The following is a 19,659-nucleotide window of genomic DNA, read 5'->3' on the forward strand; positions in this document are numbered from 1 at the left end:
CAGGTTCCGATGAATCCGATTGCACACCAGGTATTCTGTTTGTGTGTCAGAGTTGGAGTGTGTGTGTGTGTGTGTGTGTGTGTGTGTGTGTGTGTGTGTGTGTGTGTGTGTGTGTGTGTGTGTGTGTGTGTGTGTGTGTGTATGTGTGTCTGTCTGTCTGTCTATCTGTGTACCACAGTGGGAATGGTGGTCCACCTGCTATCACACTCATTCTGATCAAGGTGTTTTGTGTAAAGATGCGTTTGTGTGTGTGTGTGTGTGTGTGTGTGTGTGTGTGTGTGTGTGTGTGTGTGTGTGTGTGTGTGTGTGTGTGTGTGTGTTTTTCTATGCATGTTGTGTCTCATCACTGAGTATGGTGTGGTGGACAGTTTATTTCCGCTGCTCTGGCTGTCGTGTAGGTTAAAAAAAACAACTTCAACAGACAACAAGTAACTCAGCTAGCTACTGTTGCCACGCATAAAGCAGGTGTGTGTGTGTGTGTGTGTGTGTGTGTGTGTGTGTGTGTGTGTGTGTGTGTGTGTGTGTGTGTGTGTGTGTGTGTGTGTGTGTGTGTGTGTGTGTGTGTGTGTGTGTGTGCACCTGCTTTCCAAGAATACTTGCAGCTTAAAGCGTAATAGCTTTGGTCCTGGTTTGAAGTTTAACAGTGGACAGTGATTGGACCACTGCCCCAATTACATCTGGACATGTAGAGACCAAACAGAAGGTTTCTGATCAAAGGTTCAAAGCCCAAAATCTCACAACAGACAGAAAGGTTACAGTCAGCATTCATTCCAGGGACAACGACACTGCTGAAGTCACTGGTGTTTATCGGCTCCATCCGACAAATATTATATTGTATTAAAATATACAAAACACAATAGGTATGCTCTCCTCAAAGCCACCAGATTCCAGTCAAAACAAACTTCATTCAAAACAAACCTGCATATACGTGCTAATTTTGATGTGAAACGTTTAGGATTTCTACGTGTGTGATCGAGAGTGTGGACATTTTTTAAGCATATTTTCCTTTGAGGCATTTTCTTTTCCTCATTGTGAACAGGCTTTGCTTGATTCATATGCCAGCTGTCCCAACATGCACTGCTTCTCCCATCTGCAGCCGGTTCAGTGTGTTTGTTTGAGCAACATATTTAGTTTTCTCTTAAATAAATGGAGTGCTTTAGCTTCGCCTTCATTTCTCGATGTGGATCACCAGGATGTGCTCCCATTGTGCTCTGTGTTCTGACTCCCATGACGCTTTTTTTTTGCGCTAACACCCATAATTCATCTGGTTTAATCTGCTGTTCCTTCCCCCTCGCCTCTGCTTCCCCCCCTCCTCTCAACCAATGGGCTTAATGGCTCAGGATCTCAGTCTGCTACCCCTGTTGGTGGTAAGATTACAACACTACTTCTTTCTCCGCTCTTTTTTTTTATCCTTACTGCCTCTTCTCTGCTGCCCTGACTCTCCCCCCTCCTTCACATGCACCCGGAAAGGTCACTTTAAGCTCCTCCCACTCTGGCATGCTGGGAATTGTAGTCACAGACTGTTAACTTGGCTCTGATCATGCTAAACGCACTGCTTTGGGAGCCTCGTGTTTCTGCACTCTTATGTTTTAAGCCTAAAAAAAAAAGGACATACATAACTATTCCAAAATATTTATTTTAAGATCCCCGAACAAATTATTCTGAACATTATTTTGTTAAAATTGGCATTTTTAGATTCCACATTATCTGTAAATATAAAGAGATGAGGGAAGAAAGGAAGGTAGAGTTGACTTTAAAATCTAAGAAATGGGTCAAAGAGAGGTTCAAGTCTTCTTTCCATGATAAAAGTATAGAAATGAATGTCTTATCAGCGACTGTATTTCTGCTAAATCATAAGTGGTGATCAAGATAATAGAACAATCTCTATGTAGCAAATAGCAATTAGAAGTATTTATTTAGCTCTGTGTCACTAGGTACTAGTACATAGAAGCAGTTCTTTCATGTCTTGAGTTTGTGTGTGTGTGTGAGACTTTAGTTGAGTTTTTGTGTGTCACTGAGAGAGTCTGGTCTGCGTGCTCATTTTGTCAGTCATGCTGAAATCAGTTAAGGTCCCGCTTCATGTGTGGAGCCCTGAAGCTTGTTCCCCCAAAACTCTGTTCACACACTCCACATTCAGCACTGCAGAGCAGCTTCTCCTCCACTGTTGTGTCCTCAGGTTGATAGTAATGTGAGTCATCGTAGAGTTAGACACACTGTGGGCTTTGCAGTTGGAGACGGGAAGACATGGGGGACGAGAAAATTGGGTCCTCTGTTTTCAAATGTTATGTATTAATTTTGGACAAAAACAAAAAGACAAGAGGGCTGTCTGTAAATCATTGTGTTGTGAAAATGTCACTTTTATCATTCAAATGTGATTGTTAAATGTATTAATTTTGTTGTAATGTATATACGTATGACAGATTTTGTACAAATAGGCGCCGACACTTGTAAAATGTACTTCCCTCTTGGTTTGGCTTTCAAACTCTCCGAGCCCCATCGATCCTCTTTCCAACATCAAACATTGTAACGTTTGCCATTACGTTCTGTGTATTTTTTACATATTGTAGTGAATGTTGTTTACAAAAAAAGACTTTGGAAACTAGTCCCACTAAGTTAAGGGCAGTAGCAACTGTCTTTGTCCTCATTTTTACAGTAAGCTCTTCACATTAGAGGGCGACTGGTTCCGTTTCTCTGCAGCTCTCCCTGTTAAACTCCTCTTGTTGCCCGAGCAAAGCTCTGACTTTATTCCTCCCTGTCTTCTATGTTTTGTCCTCTTCTCTCTTTCTGCGTCTCTCTGAAGCCGGCAGTCGCAGTGGCTCCCCGGGTCGTGTGCTGACGAGTACGGCCCTTAGCACCATGAGCTCAGGGGCCCACCGGGTGCTGGCCGGGTCCAGCGGGGACAAAAACAGACGCAGCCGAATCCCCCGAAGCCAGGGCTGCTCCAGAGACTCCTCCCCCACCCGCCTGTCAGTCGGTAAGTAAACAATTACTGTTTTGTTTTATATTTTGTCTTTTCTGCAACAGCTCAAATGCTATATGATGGTTTGGTTATAAAAACTCAGCTTTACATACTCAGTGGTCCCTTAGGAGCAGCACACACAATCGTCCACTTATTCTTGGATCTCAAATTTTCTCCCCTCCTGCTCCCTTTGCTCTTTCCTTCCTGCCCCTGGTGCTTCTGTCCTGTAGCTCCTTCCAGCATTAGTTCCATCTACAACGGAGCAAGCAGAGGAGGTAAGGCTCCGACCTCGACCGGACCATCCTACTATCCATCTCTTAACCTCAAATCCATCTTAAAATCCTCCCTCATTCTTTATCTCCATCCATCACCACAAATCTCACAATCCCGATCCTTCCATCAAGCCTCACAGAGCCGATTCTTCTCTAATCTGTCTCTGATTTCATGGCTGCGCTGTTATGGTGACGGGTGCCCATGATCAGCAGATCCTCCCTGTCTTTACTAACCTGTTGTCGGTGGCTGATGAGCGAGCCTTCTGGCAGGATCAGCGAAGCTGCATCAGGGCTTTGTAACCCCCCCCTGGCAGGCTGTGATTAACCCTGATTGGCTGGGTAAATGCTGACGAACAGAGCAATGAACAGTGAAGTTGATTGCGATGCTACTGGATGAAAAATAAGCAGATCCTCCCCTTTCGCCCATCCCTCGATCGCTTAATTCATCTCAAATCACTTCCTTTCCTGTTCTGTGTGTTTTTGTGCATTCTGCAGGTGCACGTGATTATCAGACTTTGTTTGTTTCATTTAAATGTGAGTGCAGCAGTCCTGTGCTTCTTTTGGGTGCATCTCAACTAGAGCTGAGACGATTAGTAAATCAACATAAAATTAGTTTGCAACCATTTTGATAATTAATCATCCATTTAATTAACTTTTTTAAGCAAATGTGCCCAAAGTTCACTAGTTCTAGCTTCTTTTTCTGATCATGAGCTATGAAACTATAATATTGAAACCAAATATAGTATGTGACTGTTAGTTGGGCAAATCAATTTAAAGAAGTCACCTTTTGGGGAACTTTTGTTTGGGGCTTTCAGTATTTGTGGACATTTTATAGACGAGCTGAAACGATTAGACCTTGCACAAAAATCCCAAACAGGAAGTGACTAAAACCTGTTGAGATGCTCCCTGGGAGCCAGTCCACCTGTTCTTATTCTCTCAGTTGGTCACTTTTGCCTGTTCTGTCTTATTCATGTCTTTATACATGTACCGTCCTCTCTCTCTCTCTCTCTCTCTCTCTCTGTCACCGCTCATGTTTGTCTTTCTTCTTTGTCTTTTTGTTGTCTTCTTCATGTCCCTTCCCTTTGTCCTCTGTGTTCTTACTACCACTTTTCTTCCCTCCGCTGCTCTTCCTTCCCCTGTCCCACCCCCCCACCCTTCCCTCTGGTGCGGTGTTGTTACCCGGGTGGCGTTAGCTCGAGGCAGTCGTATCCCTCGGCCCAGTATGAGTCAGGGCTGCAGCAGAGAGGCCAGCAGGGAGAGCAGCCGCGACACGAGCCCCGTTCGCTCCTTCACTCCCCTCGGTGAGTAGCCAGGAGGGATGACGAGTCAACTCAGAATGATCAAAAGAGAACAGAAACCTTTTTGTAGACATAAAGTTAGCTCAAAACAACAACAAAAACATAGGCTTTTATTTACATTCAGTGTCTGATTTACACTAAATCCTAAGAGTATAAAAATTATTCAGAAAAACAATCACATGCATGTTTTTCAGCCTTTCTTTTCACTCTCACACCTTGTTCGAGCAGTGTTAGGGTCGTGTGTGTGTGTGTGTGTGTGTGTGTGTGTGTGTGTGTGTGTGTGTGTGTGTGTGTGTGTGTTTGTTTGTTTGTTTGTCTCTTGTGTGTGTGTGTGTGTGTGTGTGTGTGTGCGAGTGTTAAACTCTGTATGTGTGTTTTAATCTTGGTTGCAGCAACGCGGAGCTACTCTCGCTCCACCGGAGCTCTCCACACACCTGACGCTTTTGGTGCTGCAGGTGAAGGCTGAGTACATCTGTTTCTCTGTACCTCACCCACCCACGTTCGCTCACCTGTTTTCTTTTTGTTCTCTTTAGTGCCAAGCATCTTCTCCTATATTATTTGTTTCTTTTCTTGTCCATCAGCCTCTTGTGTTTTTTCGTTGTTTTTTTAATTCCTCTCCAGGATGTCGAAACCTTCCAGTGGAATTGCATGTTTCCGCCCGTTAAGTTGCCAGTTGACAACCATTCTGCCAGTTTTTACCATTTGTTTTCTTTATTCAGCTCCACCCCTTTCCTGCAAGGCCGACATGTTTCTCAGTGTTTTCTGTCAATCATACTTTCTCCCCCCAGCAGCACCTGCAATGTCACCTAACAAGTCATCCCATCAACTTACAGGGTTGCCTCATGGGAAATGTAGTGTGTGGGTTGAGAGTGGATGAGGGGGAGAGTGGCGGCTCATCAGTGGACGAGTGAGAGAACGGAGTTTGCTGTCAAGCCTAACATTTATTCTCTCTTGCTGTCCTTCCACTCTTTCTATCCGTCTGATTCTCTGCAGGATCGGGTTTTGGCATCAGCCAGTCCAGTCGTCTCTCTTCCTCAGTCAGCGCCATGAGGGTCCTCAACACTGGCTCCGACGTAGAAGAGGCTCTCGCAGATGCTCTGGTATGAGAATGCGTACTACACATATACATAAAAACACATAACTCTGCTCACATTCCAGTAAGTTGTCACCATGTGCAGCTCACATCTCCTGGAGTGTGTGTGTGTGTGTGTGTGTGTGTGTGTGTGTGTGTTAACTAACCCCTGGTTCTACCTCTGTTTAATGCTGTCAGCTGTTGGGAGACATCCGGTCCAAGGTCAGCTTCTTCTCCTGCCTCTTACCTGTGTGTGTGTGTGTGTGTGTGTGTGTGTGTGTGTGTGTGTGTGTGTGTGTGTGTGTGTGTGTGTGTGTGTGTGTGTGTGTGTGTGTGTGTGTGTGTGTGTGTGTGTGTGTGTGTGTTTAGCTGTGTTTGTGCTCTATGAAAACAAGTGTGTGAGTGCATGTTTTCTGCCTGTGCCTGTTATTACTTCTGTCTTCATTTTCAGCTTAATTTCATCTCCTCTGGATTTCTGTCCTCCACCCGCAGAAGAAGCCAGCACGGCGGCGCTACGAAAACTACAGCATGTACTCTGACGACGACGCCAACAGCGATGCATCCAGCGCCTGCTCAGAGAGGTCCTACAGCTCCAGGAACGGAGGAGCTATTCCCACATACATGAGACAGACCGAAGACGTAGCTGAGGTTGGCGGCAACAGCAGCCATAAAGTCTTTAGGGCAAACAACAAACACCAAAAACACACTTTCCTAAACTAGATAAATTAACAGCATTGTAGCGCATCTTGTCTTTTATCTAGGCAGAGTTTTCCTCTTCTCAGTATATCTTGCCTTCGACTCTACATATTATACATATACTATATTATATGAAGTACTGTTAAGTTAATTACATTTTAAAAAATACCAGATGGTAAGCCCTGCAGTTGCTCAGTCTTTGAGCTTGGGTTACAAATGAGTGACATTTAGGTTGCAGTCAATTTTAGCCCCACAACTGAAGAAATGAGTGCAAGAATTGGAAAGCCATGACACTTCTGTATCCGGCTCAGTATTTCTTAATCACATTACTTCCTTGGTGCCTGTATAGAAGTCTCAACAGGTCTGTGGTTCTTGTCAGGTGCTGAACCGCTGTGCCAGTGCCAACTGGTCGGAGAGGAAGGAGGGGCTTCTGGGCCTGCAGGCGCTGCTGAAGAACCAACGCACCCTCAGGTCAGCCACAGAGCAGGCAGTTGCGTTTTCAAAGATTAACTCGATTGTTTGATTTTATTCTAACCGTTTTGTTTTTGACCTGCAGTCGGGTAGAGTTGAAGAGGCTGTGTGAAATCTTCACCCGGATGTTTGCAGACCCTCACAGTAAGGTATGACTGCATACGGCGCAAGTACTCACCCAAAGACGCACAGCGCTCACTCATTGACGATATCATGTCAAATAGATTCATCATTCACCCACTTTTACTTTGGTTCCAAATATTCTTTTTTTTATCCCCACCAACCTTCACTGTACCGGATTCTGCCAAAACAAACACAAAGGATCTATTTGTTAACACACACACACACACACACACACACACACACACACACACACACACACACACACACAGACAGACAGACAGACAGACACATTTCAACACTAAATCGTTTTTTTTAATAAGTTTAGAGATAAAGAGGATAAATAGGTCAAACTATACTATCAGTTGTACACTCATATAGATATTCACACTCAGACATAATCACAGGCATGCAGAGTGTGCGACGGACTGTCATCTAACGGCATGCCACGCCTGAGTTTACGTGTGACCTCACTCCTCTCCGCCGTCCTGTGGGATTGCTCTGTCACTGCAGCCGATCCACCGGCTGTGCTCACTGTGTTCACTGGCGCTCCCTCCCCCCCCTCGCTGCAATCTGAAGCGACGACACTGACCGCACACACACTCAGACGCACTTAAATATAAGCGCATATTTTTGGGCTGCCAGCTCCTCTCTCTTGACTAACCAGCTGCGTTTCGTTCCTCTCTAACATTGCCACTTCTCTTTCGGCGTTTTTTTTTGAGTGCTCGTTGTCTCACACATGTCGTAAGGTGTGTGAGCCCATCCCCCCTCGTTTGACGTTTGACGATTTGATGAATTTCAGCGAGATTCCGGCAGAGTGTACGGCACGGCAGAATCCGGTATAAGCTCAGCCTCCTTCAAGGTACTGCATCTCACCATGGATCCCTCTCCTGCCTCCATCTGTCTATCCCACACCATCCTCACTTCTTCTTTCTCATCGCCCATGTTTTTCAACGTCTCTCAGTTCTTTCTTAGAGTGCATAAAACATCACTTTACGTTTTAATGAACGTTGTTGCTCTTATTTATTTGCATCTATTTCCATTTTTGCAAATGTTGGACTGAAAGTCGAGTTTTCTAGCGTACACACGGACGCTGAGTTCATTCAGGTATTCTTTGTCAGGATGCTAACAGATGTGTCTCTCTCTCCCCCCATGCCACCTCACTCTGGAACTCTCTGTAGAGAGTAAGTTTGGCCAATCAGTGTTACTGTACTTACACGTTGTGTTTGGATGAAAACCTCACTCACTAACCTACCTCACATAAGGTTGCTTGTGACTACACTTTCCTGCTGAAATCATCCCCCGGCATGTAGAGATGGTGACCACACAGTCTGATTGGTGTTTGTTGATTCTTGTTAAGCAATTAACTGTTTCATTTTGGTTGTTTTCTAATATTATTAATTTGATGATTTAAGTTTAATTGGTGATTGGGAATCAAAGTGTGCTGCTGCAATAACGAGTGAATAACCACTAACTTCACAATGGGAACTAATGCTACTCTCACATGATGCTCCGGCATAACCTCCCTGCATCCTGTAATAACACTGTAAATGCAGGACAGCTTGTGTGCATGCATGTGTGCGTGAAACGTGAATTGTCGAGTGACTGAGTCCCTGCGTGACCCAAACTGTGTGTTTAGGTGTTCAGCATGTTCCTGGAGACACTGGTGGATTTCATCCTGGTCCATAAGGAAGATTTGCAGGACTGGTTGTTCGTCCTGCTCACACAGCTGCTGAAGAAGATGGGTGCTGACCTGCTGGGCTCCGTACAGGCCAAAGTGCAGAGAGCCCTGGATGTCACACGGTGGGTGGCCCACTATCACAGTACAGACATTAGGGCATGTAAGTTCTTCACCCATGGGTGACATAAGGATCCTAACCTTTGGGAATAGTATGTTGAACAAGTTCAAAAGTCAACCTACTAGTTTGTGCTTAGATTATTTGTTACTCATACCATGGTCGGGTGAATACTCGATTCTGATTGGCTGCAAGGTGGCCGTTCATTTCTGATAACGACACTTACTATTTAGTTCCAGTGAATTTGTCGCTGTTCAGTTAATTCACTGGCAACAAAAGAATCTAAATATGTTATTTACATCGCTGAGTGTTACGTTAGTTCCTCTGAACACCACAGGATGGCGACTTTAACACAAGAAGAAAGTTTCACTGCCCCTCTGAACTTGCAGATACTTTGTATCACATAACCGATCATCCCATTCGCTATTCAACTCACCAGTTCAGGCTGCAGCCAACAGTAGTCTACACATTTGTTTGTGAAGATATTGATTTGTGGGCAATGAAGCGGCTGGATAACTCGCTAATGTTGTTGTTAAACATACTGGCAACTTATATTTACTGTTTGTCAATCATACGCAATGCTATTGACTTTGAATCTTGATAGCACAACGTTAGCTTCAAGGTTTTTTCTATTTACTGGAGTAACTCTGTGAACAAACCTTATAGTATGTTAGCAGGGAAATGGAGTATTGGCTTCTGAAAAACTACAAAATGCATGAAAAAATAGATGAATGGTCTTCATTTTTTTCTTTGCCCTTCGAGGTGTCCATAATCAGGAATTAATGGACTCGAGAGGCAATCTCTGACACACACTGGCGTCCCCGTCGTCCGTTAAGCAACGGATTAAACGATCATTATTGTGTGATGAACCCAGACAGGGGATGCTTTAGGGATCTGCTCACCCTGTCGGGGTTCATTTTGCAATAATTACTCGCTGTTCATTATCCCTGATGTAATGGACATCTTGTCAGGCAGGATCTCATATACATGCTGTCTTCTTTGTCTTGTGTTTTTACACATACACAAAGAGAAAGGATGATATCATTGTTTGTATTAACATAGTAATTCATCCTTTTACTCATGAGAGTTGTTTTTTCCCCTCTGACAGAGAGTCTTTCCCCAACGACCTCCAGTTCACTATTCTCATGAGGTTCACTGTGGACCAGACACAGACGCCCAACCTCAAGGTAAAGTGTGTGTCTGTGTGTCTGTGTGTGTGTGTGTGTGTGTGTGTGTGTGTGTGTGTGTGTGTGTGTGTGTGTGTGTGTGTGTGTGTGTGTGTGTCTCTGTCTGTCTGTCTGTCTGTCTGTCTGTCTGTCTGTGTGTGTGTGTGTGTGTGTGTGTGTGTGTGTGTGTGTGTGTGTGTGTGTATCGTAAGGCTGGTAACTGCTCTACTGATGTGACCTCATGCCTGCCCAAAACCCTGAATCCTGGGCTGTGATTGGACATCGATTGATCTGGCTTTCTGCTCTCCTATAGTGTGGACAATCCCTTCAAGCTTTCCTCCTCTAACTTCTTATTCATGCTTCATACTTTCCTCCTCACTAACTTCTCACCTAACCAGTATCGCCTCGCCCCCCCACTACTTACCTTCGACTCAAACTTTGCTACTTCATCCCCCCTCCTCGCTCTCCTTACCCCTTTATCCTTACCATTTTGCCTTTTTTTCATTTAAGAGATAGCTTGCTGTTGCTTTTTATTATTGCTGTCAGCTGTTGTTTTTGTAGTCACAAATTTCATTCAGTAAGTTTTGGATCGTGGAGCTACTCTGAGACCTGAGGAAACTCTTGATAGTCATAAAACATTGTTCTCAGAGTCTGTTGGCTCATAGTGGGACCTTACAGCTCATATCACAGACTAGGGGAGGGCCATATGACGACATATACTGTGAGACAGTAGACATGTGTTAGTGGGTGATCAGTGGGACAATCTTGGAATTACAAGATTTTTGCAATCATGATGAAGTACTTGGATTTTTCTAATATGCAATTCACTGGATTGGATCTGCTTGTTTTATCTGTAAGCAGTTTACTCAATTGAATTTTCAGAAAAAGATCTCGTCACACAATAGAAAAGCAAAACATACTGCCTGAGGTGACTTGCAAGATCAAGTCATATACTTTCCTTTCAACGCTGACAAGTATACTCACATTATAAGGATCTTAATATAATGTTGAGCATTTCAGCAGTCATTATCCATCTTACAAACTGTTGCATGAAGCTTCATAAACTACTGTTTTTTTATTAATTAACAAGGCATCACAGCTCTTGGCTGCCATCATGTGGCCTGAACGATTACATTGTATATTACAGATTTTTCACAAATATATCATAAAATTCGCCCAAGCCTACTTTCCAATCTTTTTACTCCTCTTAAACTCTCTGCACCCTCCCTCCTCCCTCTACTCCCTCTTCCTCTCTTGTCTGCCCCTGTCCACGTCTCCCTGTCTTTCTCCGTTGATTGACGCGGTGATTCTCCTCTTTCTCTCTGAAGCCCGTACGGAGCTCGTGTTGCGGGCGAGGGCGAGGCAGGGGAGGGTCCGGGGTAAAATTGTTCCCCCCCAGAGCGCGGCGCCACGCCTGCTCTCTAGACGAGCAGGCCGCAGCCTGGAGCCAGTCCTCCCAGGTCAGTGCGCTCCGGGGGGAGCAATTATATGGGCGCGCGCACAAATGCTGCTAAGTGATTTGGAGGAAGTTTCTGGTCCATATGGAAAGAGATGGAAGAAAATCAGGGCAGGAGTCAGTTGTTGTGGCGCTTCGGAGCCTGTGCTGAATGTTTGCATTGATTGGTTCCTTTGTTTTTGTCATCGCTTTTCTTTTTGATTGATTTGTGATAAAGCATGGCCATGACTATCGTTTGCTCTTCTCTCAGATTCATCAGATCATTTGATTTTCAGACCTGCAAGAGATGCACAATCTGCTGCGGTTGTACATGTTATCTGTGAACATTGGTGGTCACTTCCTCGTGTGTGTGTGTGTGTGTGTGTGTGTGTGTGTGTGTGTGTGTGTGTGTGTGTGTGTGTGTGTGTGTGTGTGTGTGTGTGTGTGTGTGTGTGTGTGTTGTAGTTTTGTTATTACCCAATTTGTGTTTTTGCAGGTGAATGTTGGCCATGCAGTATCTTTGTTATCAGTCAACTTACTAATGAGTCGTATGTATGCACATTTTTGTATTACAGGTTAAGGTGGCCATTTTGAAGTATATCGACACGCTGACGATACAGATGGAAGCTCCAGACTTTGTGAACTCCAGTGAGACTCGGCTCGCCATCTCCCGCATCATCACATGGACGACTGAACCCAAGAGCTCTGACGTCAGAAAGGTGCGGACACACAAACCTGCACCAGCTCAAAACATTATTCCCACAGTTAATTCCCATGATATTGGAAAGAACTACTGTCACTTGATTCACTAATGCGCACAAACAGGAAAAGACGACAGCGATTCCAAGTCTTTCTGACTGAGATGATGTATTTTTTTCTGCTACAGGCGGCCCAGTCGGTGTTGATCTCACTGTTCCAGCTCAACACTCCAGAGTTCACCATGCTGCTGGCAGCTCTGCCCAAGACCTTCCAGGACGGAGCCACCAAGCTGCTTCAAAACCATCTGAAGAACACTGGCAACGCTGCACAGGTAACAGAGAGTATTTCAGACACACGTGGTACGCAATGGTTGTGAATCATTACACTGCAGCATTAATAGCGTACTTCTTTCTAACTGAACTTAACTTGTGTGTTTTTTGTCACTTCCTCAGGCACCAATGGGCAGCCCTCTGACGCGCCACACCCCCCGATCTCCAGCTAGCTGGTCCAGCCCGGTCACATCCCCCACCAACACTTCGCAGAACACCCCCTCACCAAGGTAACACTCACTCACACTTGGAAAATCTAACAATAATTCACATATTAGCATGAACACAGGACAATGTGTACACAGGAGACAAGAGTAAAGTCTACAGATGTGCGTATAGATGAGACAACATTAGTTAGTGTGGCTCAGTGGGCCATAGGAATGTCACGATATGATTGTCATGGCCAAAATAATTTCCAGAAAACAATATTATCCCAAAACTCAGTCAAATTTATCTAGGTATAACTTTGTTTATTGTGCGTTTTGTCTCTTTTTGGCGAATTAATTACACTCGAAATTTGAGTGCAGGGAGGTGGAGAGAGTCTGTAACCTTAACTGTACAAAAGTCTGATTTAAGAGGCTCTGGATTCTTTACACAATATCAAATGTGTATTATTTACATGATATCTAATTTTTTCACGTTTATCATCAATATCACGACACACCTACTGCCTCTTTCTCTCCTTGGGTTTATATATTATCAGTACAGTTTTTGTTGTTTTAATGTCGATTTCAAATTTTGGTCATCCACTGGAATATTGTTTTCCACCTTTTTCCCATTTATCTCAAAAAGCATGTGTAACACCGTATGAAGTATGTTTCATACGTGGAGTATAACAGTTTGAAGACTCACTTCAGCTGCAATCATGCAGCCCTGGTTCAGTGTCTGTTTTTTGTGTGCAGTGCATTTGACTACGACACAGAGAACATGAACTCGGAGGACATCTACAGCTCTCTGAAAGGTGTCACTGAGGCGATCCAGAACTTCAGCGTCCGCAGCCAAGAGGACATGAATGAACCGCTCCACCGGCGGGACGGAGAGGAGGTGAGTGGAGCAGTGTTGTGTTGTGTTGTATGTGTTGATGCAAGTTTACATCAGTGTCCAGACTGACTACGGAGCCACTAGAGCTGTACTGTGGCTTATGTAAAATATTCTTGTGAAGTAAATACGTTTTGTTTTTTTTGGTTTAAGTACAATTTTACATAGCGTGACATTTTCAGGGGATGATGACAAAACAAATGTGAAACTTTTACAGAGGTTTGTGTGAAGCACAGCAGCTCAGATTTGCAAGCAGCGTGCTTTTGAAGAGTAGGCTTCAAAACGACCAGGCTGCCAACTTTTAGGAATTCCTTCATGAAACACCACAAAGCTAGTTTCACACTTCATCTTCTCTGCTTGTTGTAAAGGAGCCAACCGTTGCAATCAGACAGTATTTTCTGTAGAACACTGCTGCAAATACAATGTGTAGAGGTGTTTAAATGCATTTTAATGTTCAATCAGTTGTTAGTGTTCATCAGTTCCAGCATTCTTCAGAAATACAATTTAATTTCAACATTTCATGTAGTGTTGTGCACAGTTGCTGACTGAAATATAAGTTGGTTAATCAATAAAGATGCTCAGTGTTGCCATCACAATTAAGCGTCTGTTTATGACATGTTTTTAAAAAATGTATTTGACACTACTGTCAGAATGATGCCTTTTTTAGGCACAGTAGCAAAACAATTTTCATCTTACTTTTTTAAGCTGTTTAATTCTGCCTTGACACAAGCAGCCATACTAAACCGTTGCCACACTGGTACACATTTGTCAAAGTTATGATTCAAATCAGAAAATATCTGATCAACCAATATGTAAACGAGATCTGACAAAGTGTTCGATGTTAACGTTTGATGCATGATAGTTTTTGCTATACGAAGCTACAGGCGTAACTCACTTGGTACTCAAACAGTAATGGGTTTTGATCCTTGTCTCGTTGAGCCTTGCAACATGTTTTCCAAGACTTGCAAAGATGTAAACACACACGCACGCACGCACACACATAGCTAGCTACATTAACTGTGTGTGACCCTGAAATGTGATCTGTTCCACCACTCCCCCTGCAGTGTGGGAACTGAGAGACATACATTAAGTGTTTATGAGACTGAAGGCCGTGAACTTAAACCTCTGATAAAAATCCTGTGTATTGTCTGTTATGATCCCAGTGATCAACAATAACCTCCCCCTTTAATATTTCACAAGTGGTGTTCAGTCCAAATTTGTGACTTCAGACATCATGTCAGCTCTTTCTGCAGACCCTCAGCTGCCCCTCTAAAGGACACGGTGTACTCTGGTACAGAGGTGTGACCCCTGACATTCTCCCCGTGACATGCATCTGAAATCTAACCAGCCCACATGTCATCAGCCTGCCAAACACAGCACACCTGACTCCTCGAACCACCACTCAGATAGTGGCATTTAGTGGTTTGAGTGTAAATATACACAGAAATAAGAGCAGTTTAACCCTCTTCACCCATGCACCAGTTCTCAATGGGTGGTTCCACCCAAGTCAGCCTTCTCAGGTCGACCTACCACTGTGTGTTTAATCTCATTTAGAGAACTACGTGGTTTCAACAAAGTAAATATCACCCAAATGTTCCTGGTCATGTACCCTGATGTGATCCAGAGGAGTAAATCATCTTGAATGAATATAACTTGTCAATGCTGTCTCCCTTTGTGTGCAGCAGTCGAGGAAAGCAAACAATGTTTGACTGCAGTGACGATGTTGAACCATTTTTATTTCATCTTTGCAGGGAGACAGCGGGACAGACTTTGTGGACGGAGGCCGCATGGCTCTGGACAACAAGACGTCCCTCCTCAACACCCCCCTGCTGTCCTCCAGCCCCCGAGGGGCCCGCGAGCACTTCTCCGACTCTCCCTTCAAACACAGCCGCAAAGACACCAGCATGGACGACTCCGAGCAGCTCACAGATGGTACACGAACACATTGTGACAGAACAACACAGACGCACGGCACCACTCCCAACAAACCGTATGATAATTGTCCCATGTTTGGTTTTCTTGTTTATTGTCTCTTAACAGACAGCAGCCTGGACCAATCGGAGCTGGTGGCCGAGCTGCTGAAAGAGCTGTCCAATCACAACGAGCGCATTGAGGAGAGGAAGGCAGCGCTGTGCGAACTGCTGAAGCTGATTCGCGAGAACACCCTGCAGGTGTGGGACGAACATTTCAAGACCATCCTGCTGCTCCTAATGGAAACGATGAGTGACAGAGAGGTACACCCGCCGGCTTCCTTTTTCATATGCAAACAGGCCAACTTGAACTTCTTTCCTTTAAACTGACATCCTTGTAATTCTCCCAGCATGTGATCCGAACGCTGGCTCTGCGGGTGCTGAGGGAGATTCTCAGCAAGCAGCCCTCGAGGTTCAAAAACTACGCAGAGCTCACCATCATGAAGGCCCTGGAGGCTCACAAAGACCCCCACAAGGAGGTATGTTTTTTTTAATCTTGAGGACTTCAGAGAGCAAAAGTTATTCTTTAGTTTGTAAAAGGATAACAAATAACTTTGTTTGTGTTCCTGCAGGTGGTACGAGCAGCGGAGGAGACGGCAGCCATGTTGGCATTGTCCATCAGTCCAGACCAGTGTGTCAAGGTGTTGTGTCCCATCATCCAGTCAGCCGACTACCCCATCAACCTGGCTGCCATCAAGATGCAGACCAAAGTAGTGGAGAGGGTTCCCCGCGAGGGCCTGATGAGCCTCTTGCCTGAGATAGTGCCAGGACTCATACAGGTAGCACACATACAGACAGAGTTTAGTTTTGATGCTGAAAATCATGATCCAGCACTATTGGAAGTATAATAGTGGGTGTATTATTTATTAAAAGTTAGAGGAATTGCTGTTTTTATGTTGGTAAAACTAATGCACCTCCCGTCCTCAAACCCCACACACACACACTCCACATGAATACTTTAGCGGACTCCTTTGTTTTTACCAAAGTGTCCTGCACGTTTGTAATCTATTGTATCTGCTTGAACAGGGTTACGACAACTCTGAGAGCAGTGTAAGGAAAGCCTGCGTGTTCTGCTTGGTGGCCATTTATGCAGTGATCGGAGAGGACCTCAAACCGCACCTCAACCAGCTCTCCAGCAGCAAGGTAACCTGATCTGTCAGCATCTGAAACAAGGACCAAGCACCAGCCAGCTGGCTTAAAATGTGTAGTTTCTCATCTGTGTTACCGTGCAAGCTCCTTATGTCTTTACACGCTAACTTATCAGTTCTCTGACAGGTTGAAATCAGGCACCTTGAGATACTTTTGAAGTAAACACCTTTTCAGTGTTCTAGATGGAGACCAGTGTTGTCTTTTGTTGCTTGCGATCCAGAGTTTCACCATGTTATGACTTCATTTCAACCTCTAGAGACAGACTTTTTCACATCTATCCTCTGTCTGTTTTTCTGTCCGCAGCTGAAGCTGTTGAATCTGTACATCAAGCGCGCCCAGTCTGGCTCGAGCGGTGGTGAACCTCCGTCTGAGGGCCTATAGGAGACACGGTGCACTCCCACAGAACTGCAACTCTGCCCACCGAACATCAACATCAGTTCATGAACTCACACCCACACAGATCGAGAACAAAACAGACATCCTCACACTCTTTCACCGGAGCAAACAGCTTTCAACCACATGTTCCCTGCACTCTGGCCAGCAGACACACACACACACACACACACACACACACACACACACACACACACACACACACAATCCTCATACATTTCCTGCCCCACTACAAGATTGGAGTTGTGATGCAGAAGAGAGGACGGCTGTAGTTCTTCTGACCGTCGCTGAGGATCCACCCTGATCTCGGACTGAGCTGAACCCTTAAATATAAACGGACAACAGATATTCAGTCACACCCAGGTTTGTCACTAATCCCTCAAGGATGAAGATATGAAATGTCCGTCCTCCATCTCGAACACTACAGTCTCCCCTCTGCATAACATCTTGATGTCAACAGGAAGTGCGTCTGCGTGGTTCTCATTTTGAAGGTCCGGTTCATAGAACAGGGCTGAGACGAACGAATGGTGCCGTCTTGTGTCTTTCTTGAACAGTGAGTAACTGGGGCCAGGTAGACGGGAATGTAATTTTACATTGTGTCATAGTTTGGATTTATTTTACGCGATGAGGTTTTACCGCAGCGGTTTTTAAATGTTTGGCGTTTTCTCTCTCACACACATAAACACATACAATTTCTCTCTTTCAAAAAAGGTGCTGATTAGCCTAAAAGGTACGACCAACCAACCGTGTGCAGCACTAACGCGAGTCACAGCGGGTCACGCCTGCTCATAGAGGAGACAGTACATGTGTTGATTCCAAAGTATAGGAGGTGTTTTGTGCTTGGCTATGCATGAGACTAAATTTAAGGAAAAAAAATGTTTTTATTGGAGTTCGATTAACAGTCATAATAGTGTGACTGGGGTTTTAAATTAATGTGAACAATGTCCGCCCCTTTCAGAAGAATTCATGGTGTCCTCCGTTTCTCCCGGCTCATCTTGGTTCACTCCACTTTTGGGCAACATGGGGTGGAAGATGGGTGCGTGCTGCTTACTACATGAAGTATGACAGGATATGGCTTATTATCACATAGTGGATATGTTTCTATACATGATAAATGGAATATCCAATACCTGTGTCATTTAGGAGAGTTCCCCAGGGGGGTGCGCACCTGTGCCCATCCTTGTTTTTATTTTCTCTCTCTCTCTGTTGCGCTAGCCGTAGTCTCTCTCTCTCTCTCTCACACTTATTTTTTTCTCTGCTGAGAAATTTGTAGAAATGTATTATTTACAGCTCTGAAAACAACTTGTCATGTCACCCTTTTCTCTTCTCCTCTTCATCGTGTCTTTCTTTCCTTCCTCTTGTAACATTCTAGTTTTCACTGTTGTGTTTCCTCCGTGCATTTACAAAGCTGTGCTTACATTACAATAAAGAACTTGTACAGATCATGAGCCCTGCCTCTTTTGGTTATTGTAGTGGTGAAAGCGTGGATATAAATGTTATTGACAAAAGGGATATACAGTATATTAAACATATTTACTTACTGAAGTACTGTCCATGCAATACAATGCTGAAGATCATTTTGGTTGTAAACTATTTGTCTTTGTCTTACTGACCCAGGTTACACAAAATTATTTGTATGTTTTTGTGTTTTGTTCTTGTAAAACACTGAATACTTTTTCTTCCTTGCATCCAAAAACCCTTAAGATGAAATTAAAAAAAGAAAAAGCCTCTTTGGTTAAACTGCTCATAACTCATTTCTATAACCTTTGATGAGGGATCACAAGAACACTTTGATTCACGCCAGTATTTTATTAATGCTTTCATTAATCATTTATTCCATAACATTTCTGAAATTGTTGAAATATTCCCATCACAGTGTCTTAAAACTGTTCAAATTACATGTTTTCCCAACTAAACCCAAACATTCAACTTACTATCACACAAGTAAAAAGGCAAAAAAATCCTCACCACAGAGAAGGATTACTTTTCTGTCTAACAACAAAATTTGTTTAATCTCTACAACCCCAGTCCTGTTTCGTTTTTAGTCAGGATTGTTAATTAATTGGTAGATCAGGAAAATCAGGAAAATGTGAACAGCAGTTAATTAAGTGGTTTGGACTAATCCAGTCACATGTTGTGAATGACATAACATTTATGTCTTAGGCAACATAGCTATTGCTGAAACCGGTGCAGAATGTCATGTGTGCATCTGTTCTCTAAGCTGTAAACTGAGGAGCTGCTAAAGAGGATCTCAGAAGCAGCACCAGCATGCAATCACCTCCCAACTGCCAAAGTACATGCAGTTAATGTGTCTGTCCTTAAAAGTACAGTTTTAAGATACTTGAGTATTTGCATTGTATGTTACTTTATACTTCTACAATTCAGGGATAAATAACAGTGTATAAAAGATGATGCGCTGTTACAAAGTACCGAACATATAAAGTACTTATTAACTAACTTACACACTAACTCCACCTCGATCAGCTGCAACAGAACGCTGCTGTCACATTAATGCTTAACGATCTAGTAACATAATATATTCAATAATATAGCACTAAAATGGTACAAGTATCATGTTTAGTCTTGACTGTGTTTCACTCTTCAGTCTGACTATTGTGCGTAGACCATGTCCTGCATTGTGTGAGAAGTCACATAGGGGGGCAGTAATTAAAGTCCTAAGGCGGGTCTTCCCACTTGGGCAAAAATAGCGCGTGTACCCTGCTCGGACATTTATTTATTTTTTTTACCACCCATTAGACTTGACCGCGCGCTACGTCCAGTATGTCGTCCAGGGTC

At 43.9% G+C, this 19,659-nt stretch overlaps 1 protein-coding gene across 25 annotated transcripts in view; it reads left to right on the forward strand.

Annotated features, from left to right (window-relative positions):
• The window catches only part of clasp2 (cytoplasmic linker associated protein 2), a 56,666-nt gene extending 38,355 nt beyond the window's left edge, over positions 1-18,311 (forward strand). For 9 of the 25 annotated variants that reach the window (XM_068728650.1, XM_068728652.1, XM_068728655.1 and 6 more), the window contains 23 exons: positions 4-30; positions 1,341-1,367; positions 2,801-2,974; positions 3,190-3,234; positions 4,425-4,532; positions 4,922-4,984; positions 5,523-5,629; positions 5,800-5,823; positions 6,094-6,249; positions 6,677-6,768; positions 6,854-6,917; positions 8,528-8,691; positions 9,793-9,871; positions 11,861-12,004; positions 12,172-12,315; positions 12,437-12,543; positions 13,216-13,357; positions 15,103-15,283; positions 15,392-15,585; positions 15,672-15,800; positions 15,894-16,100; positions 16,348-16,464; positions 16,774-18,311. In XM_068728650.1, the coding sequence (XP_068584751.1) occupies positions 4-30; positions 1,341-1,367; positions 2,801-2,974; positions 3,190-3,234; positions 4,425-4,532; positions 4,922-4,984; positions 5,523-5,629; positions 5,800-5,823; positions 6,094-6,249; positions 6,677-6,768; positions 6,854-6,917; positions 8,528-8,691; positions 9,793-9,871; positions 11,861-12,004; positions 12,172-12,315; positions 12,437-12,543; positions 13,216-13,357; positions 15,103-15,283; positions 15,392-15,585; positions 15,672-15,800; positions 15,894-16,100; positions 16,348-16,464; positions 16,774-16,851 (2,573 nt within the window). In that variant the 3' untranslated portion in view covers positions 16,852-18,311. Of the gene's footprint in view, positions 1-3; positions 31-1,340; positions 1,368-2,800; positions 2,975-3,189; positions 3,235-4,424; positions 4,533-4,921; positions 4,985-5,522; positions 5,630-5,799; positions 5,824-6,093; positions 6,250-6,676; positions 6,769-6,853; positions 6,918-7,690; positions 7,751-8,069; positions 8,073-8,527; positions 8,692-9,792; positions 9,872-11,860; positions 12,005-12,171; positions 12,316-12,436; positions 12,544-13,215; positions 13,358-15,102; positions 15,284-15,391; positions 15,586-15,671; positions 15,801-15,893; positions 16,101-16,347; positions 16,465-16,773 lie in introns of all 25 variants that reach the window. The other 16 variants (XM_068728659.1, XM_068728661.1, XM_068728663.1 and 13 more) reach the window with 11 other exon arrangements.
• The last annotated feature ends 1,348 nt before the right edge of the window (positions 18,312-19,659 follow it).

This window comes from Cebidichthys violaceus, unplaced genomic scaffold, assembly GCF_023349555.1.
Source record: "Cebidichthys violaceus isolate CVI_PGR_0920_01 unplaced genomic scaffold, fCebVio1.0.p SCAF_42, whole genome shotgun sequence".
In the NCBI taxonomy this organism is placed as follows: Eukaryota; Metazoa; Chordata; class Actinopteri; order Perciformes; family Stichaeidae; genus Cebidichthys; species Cebidichthys violaceus.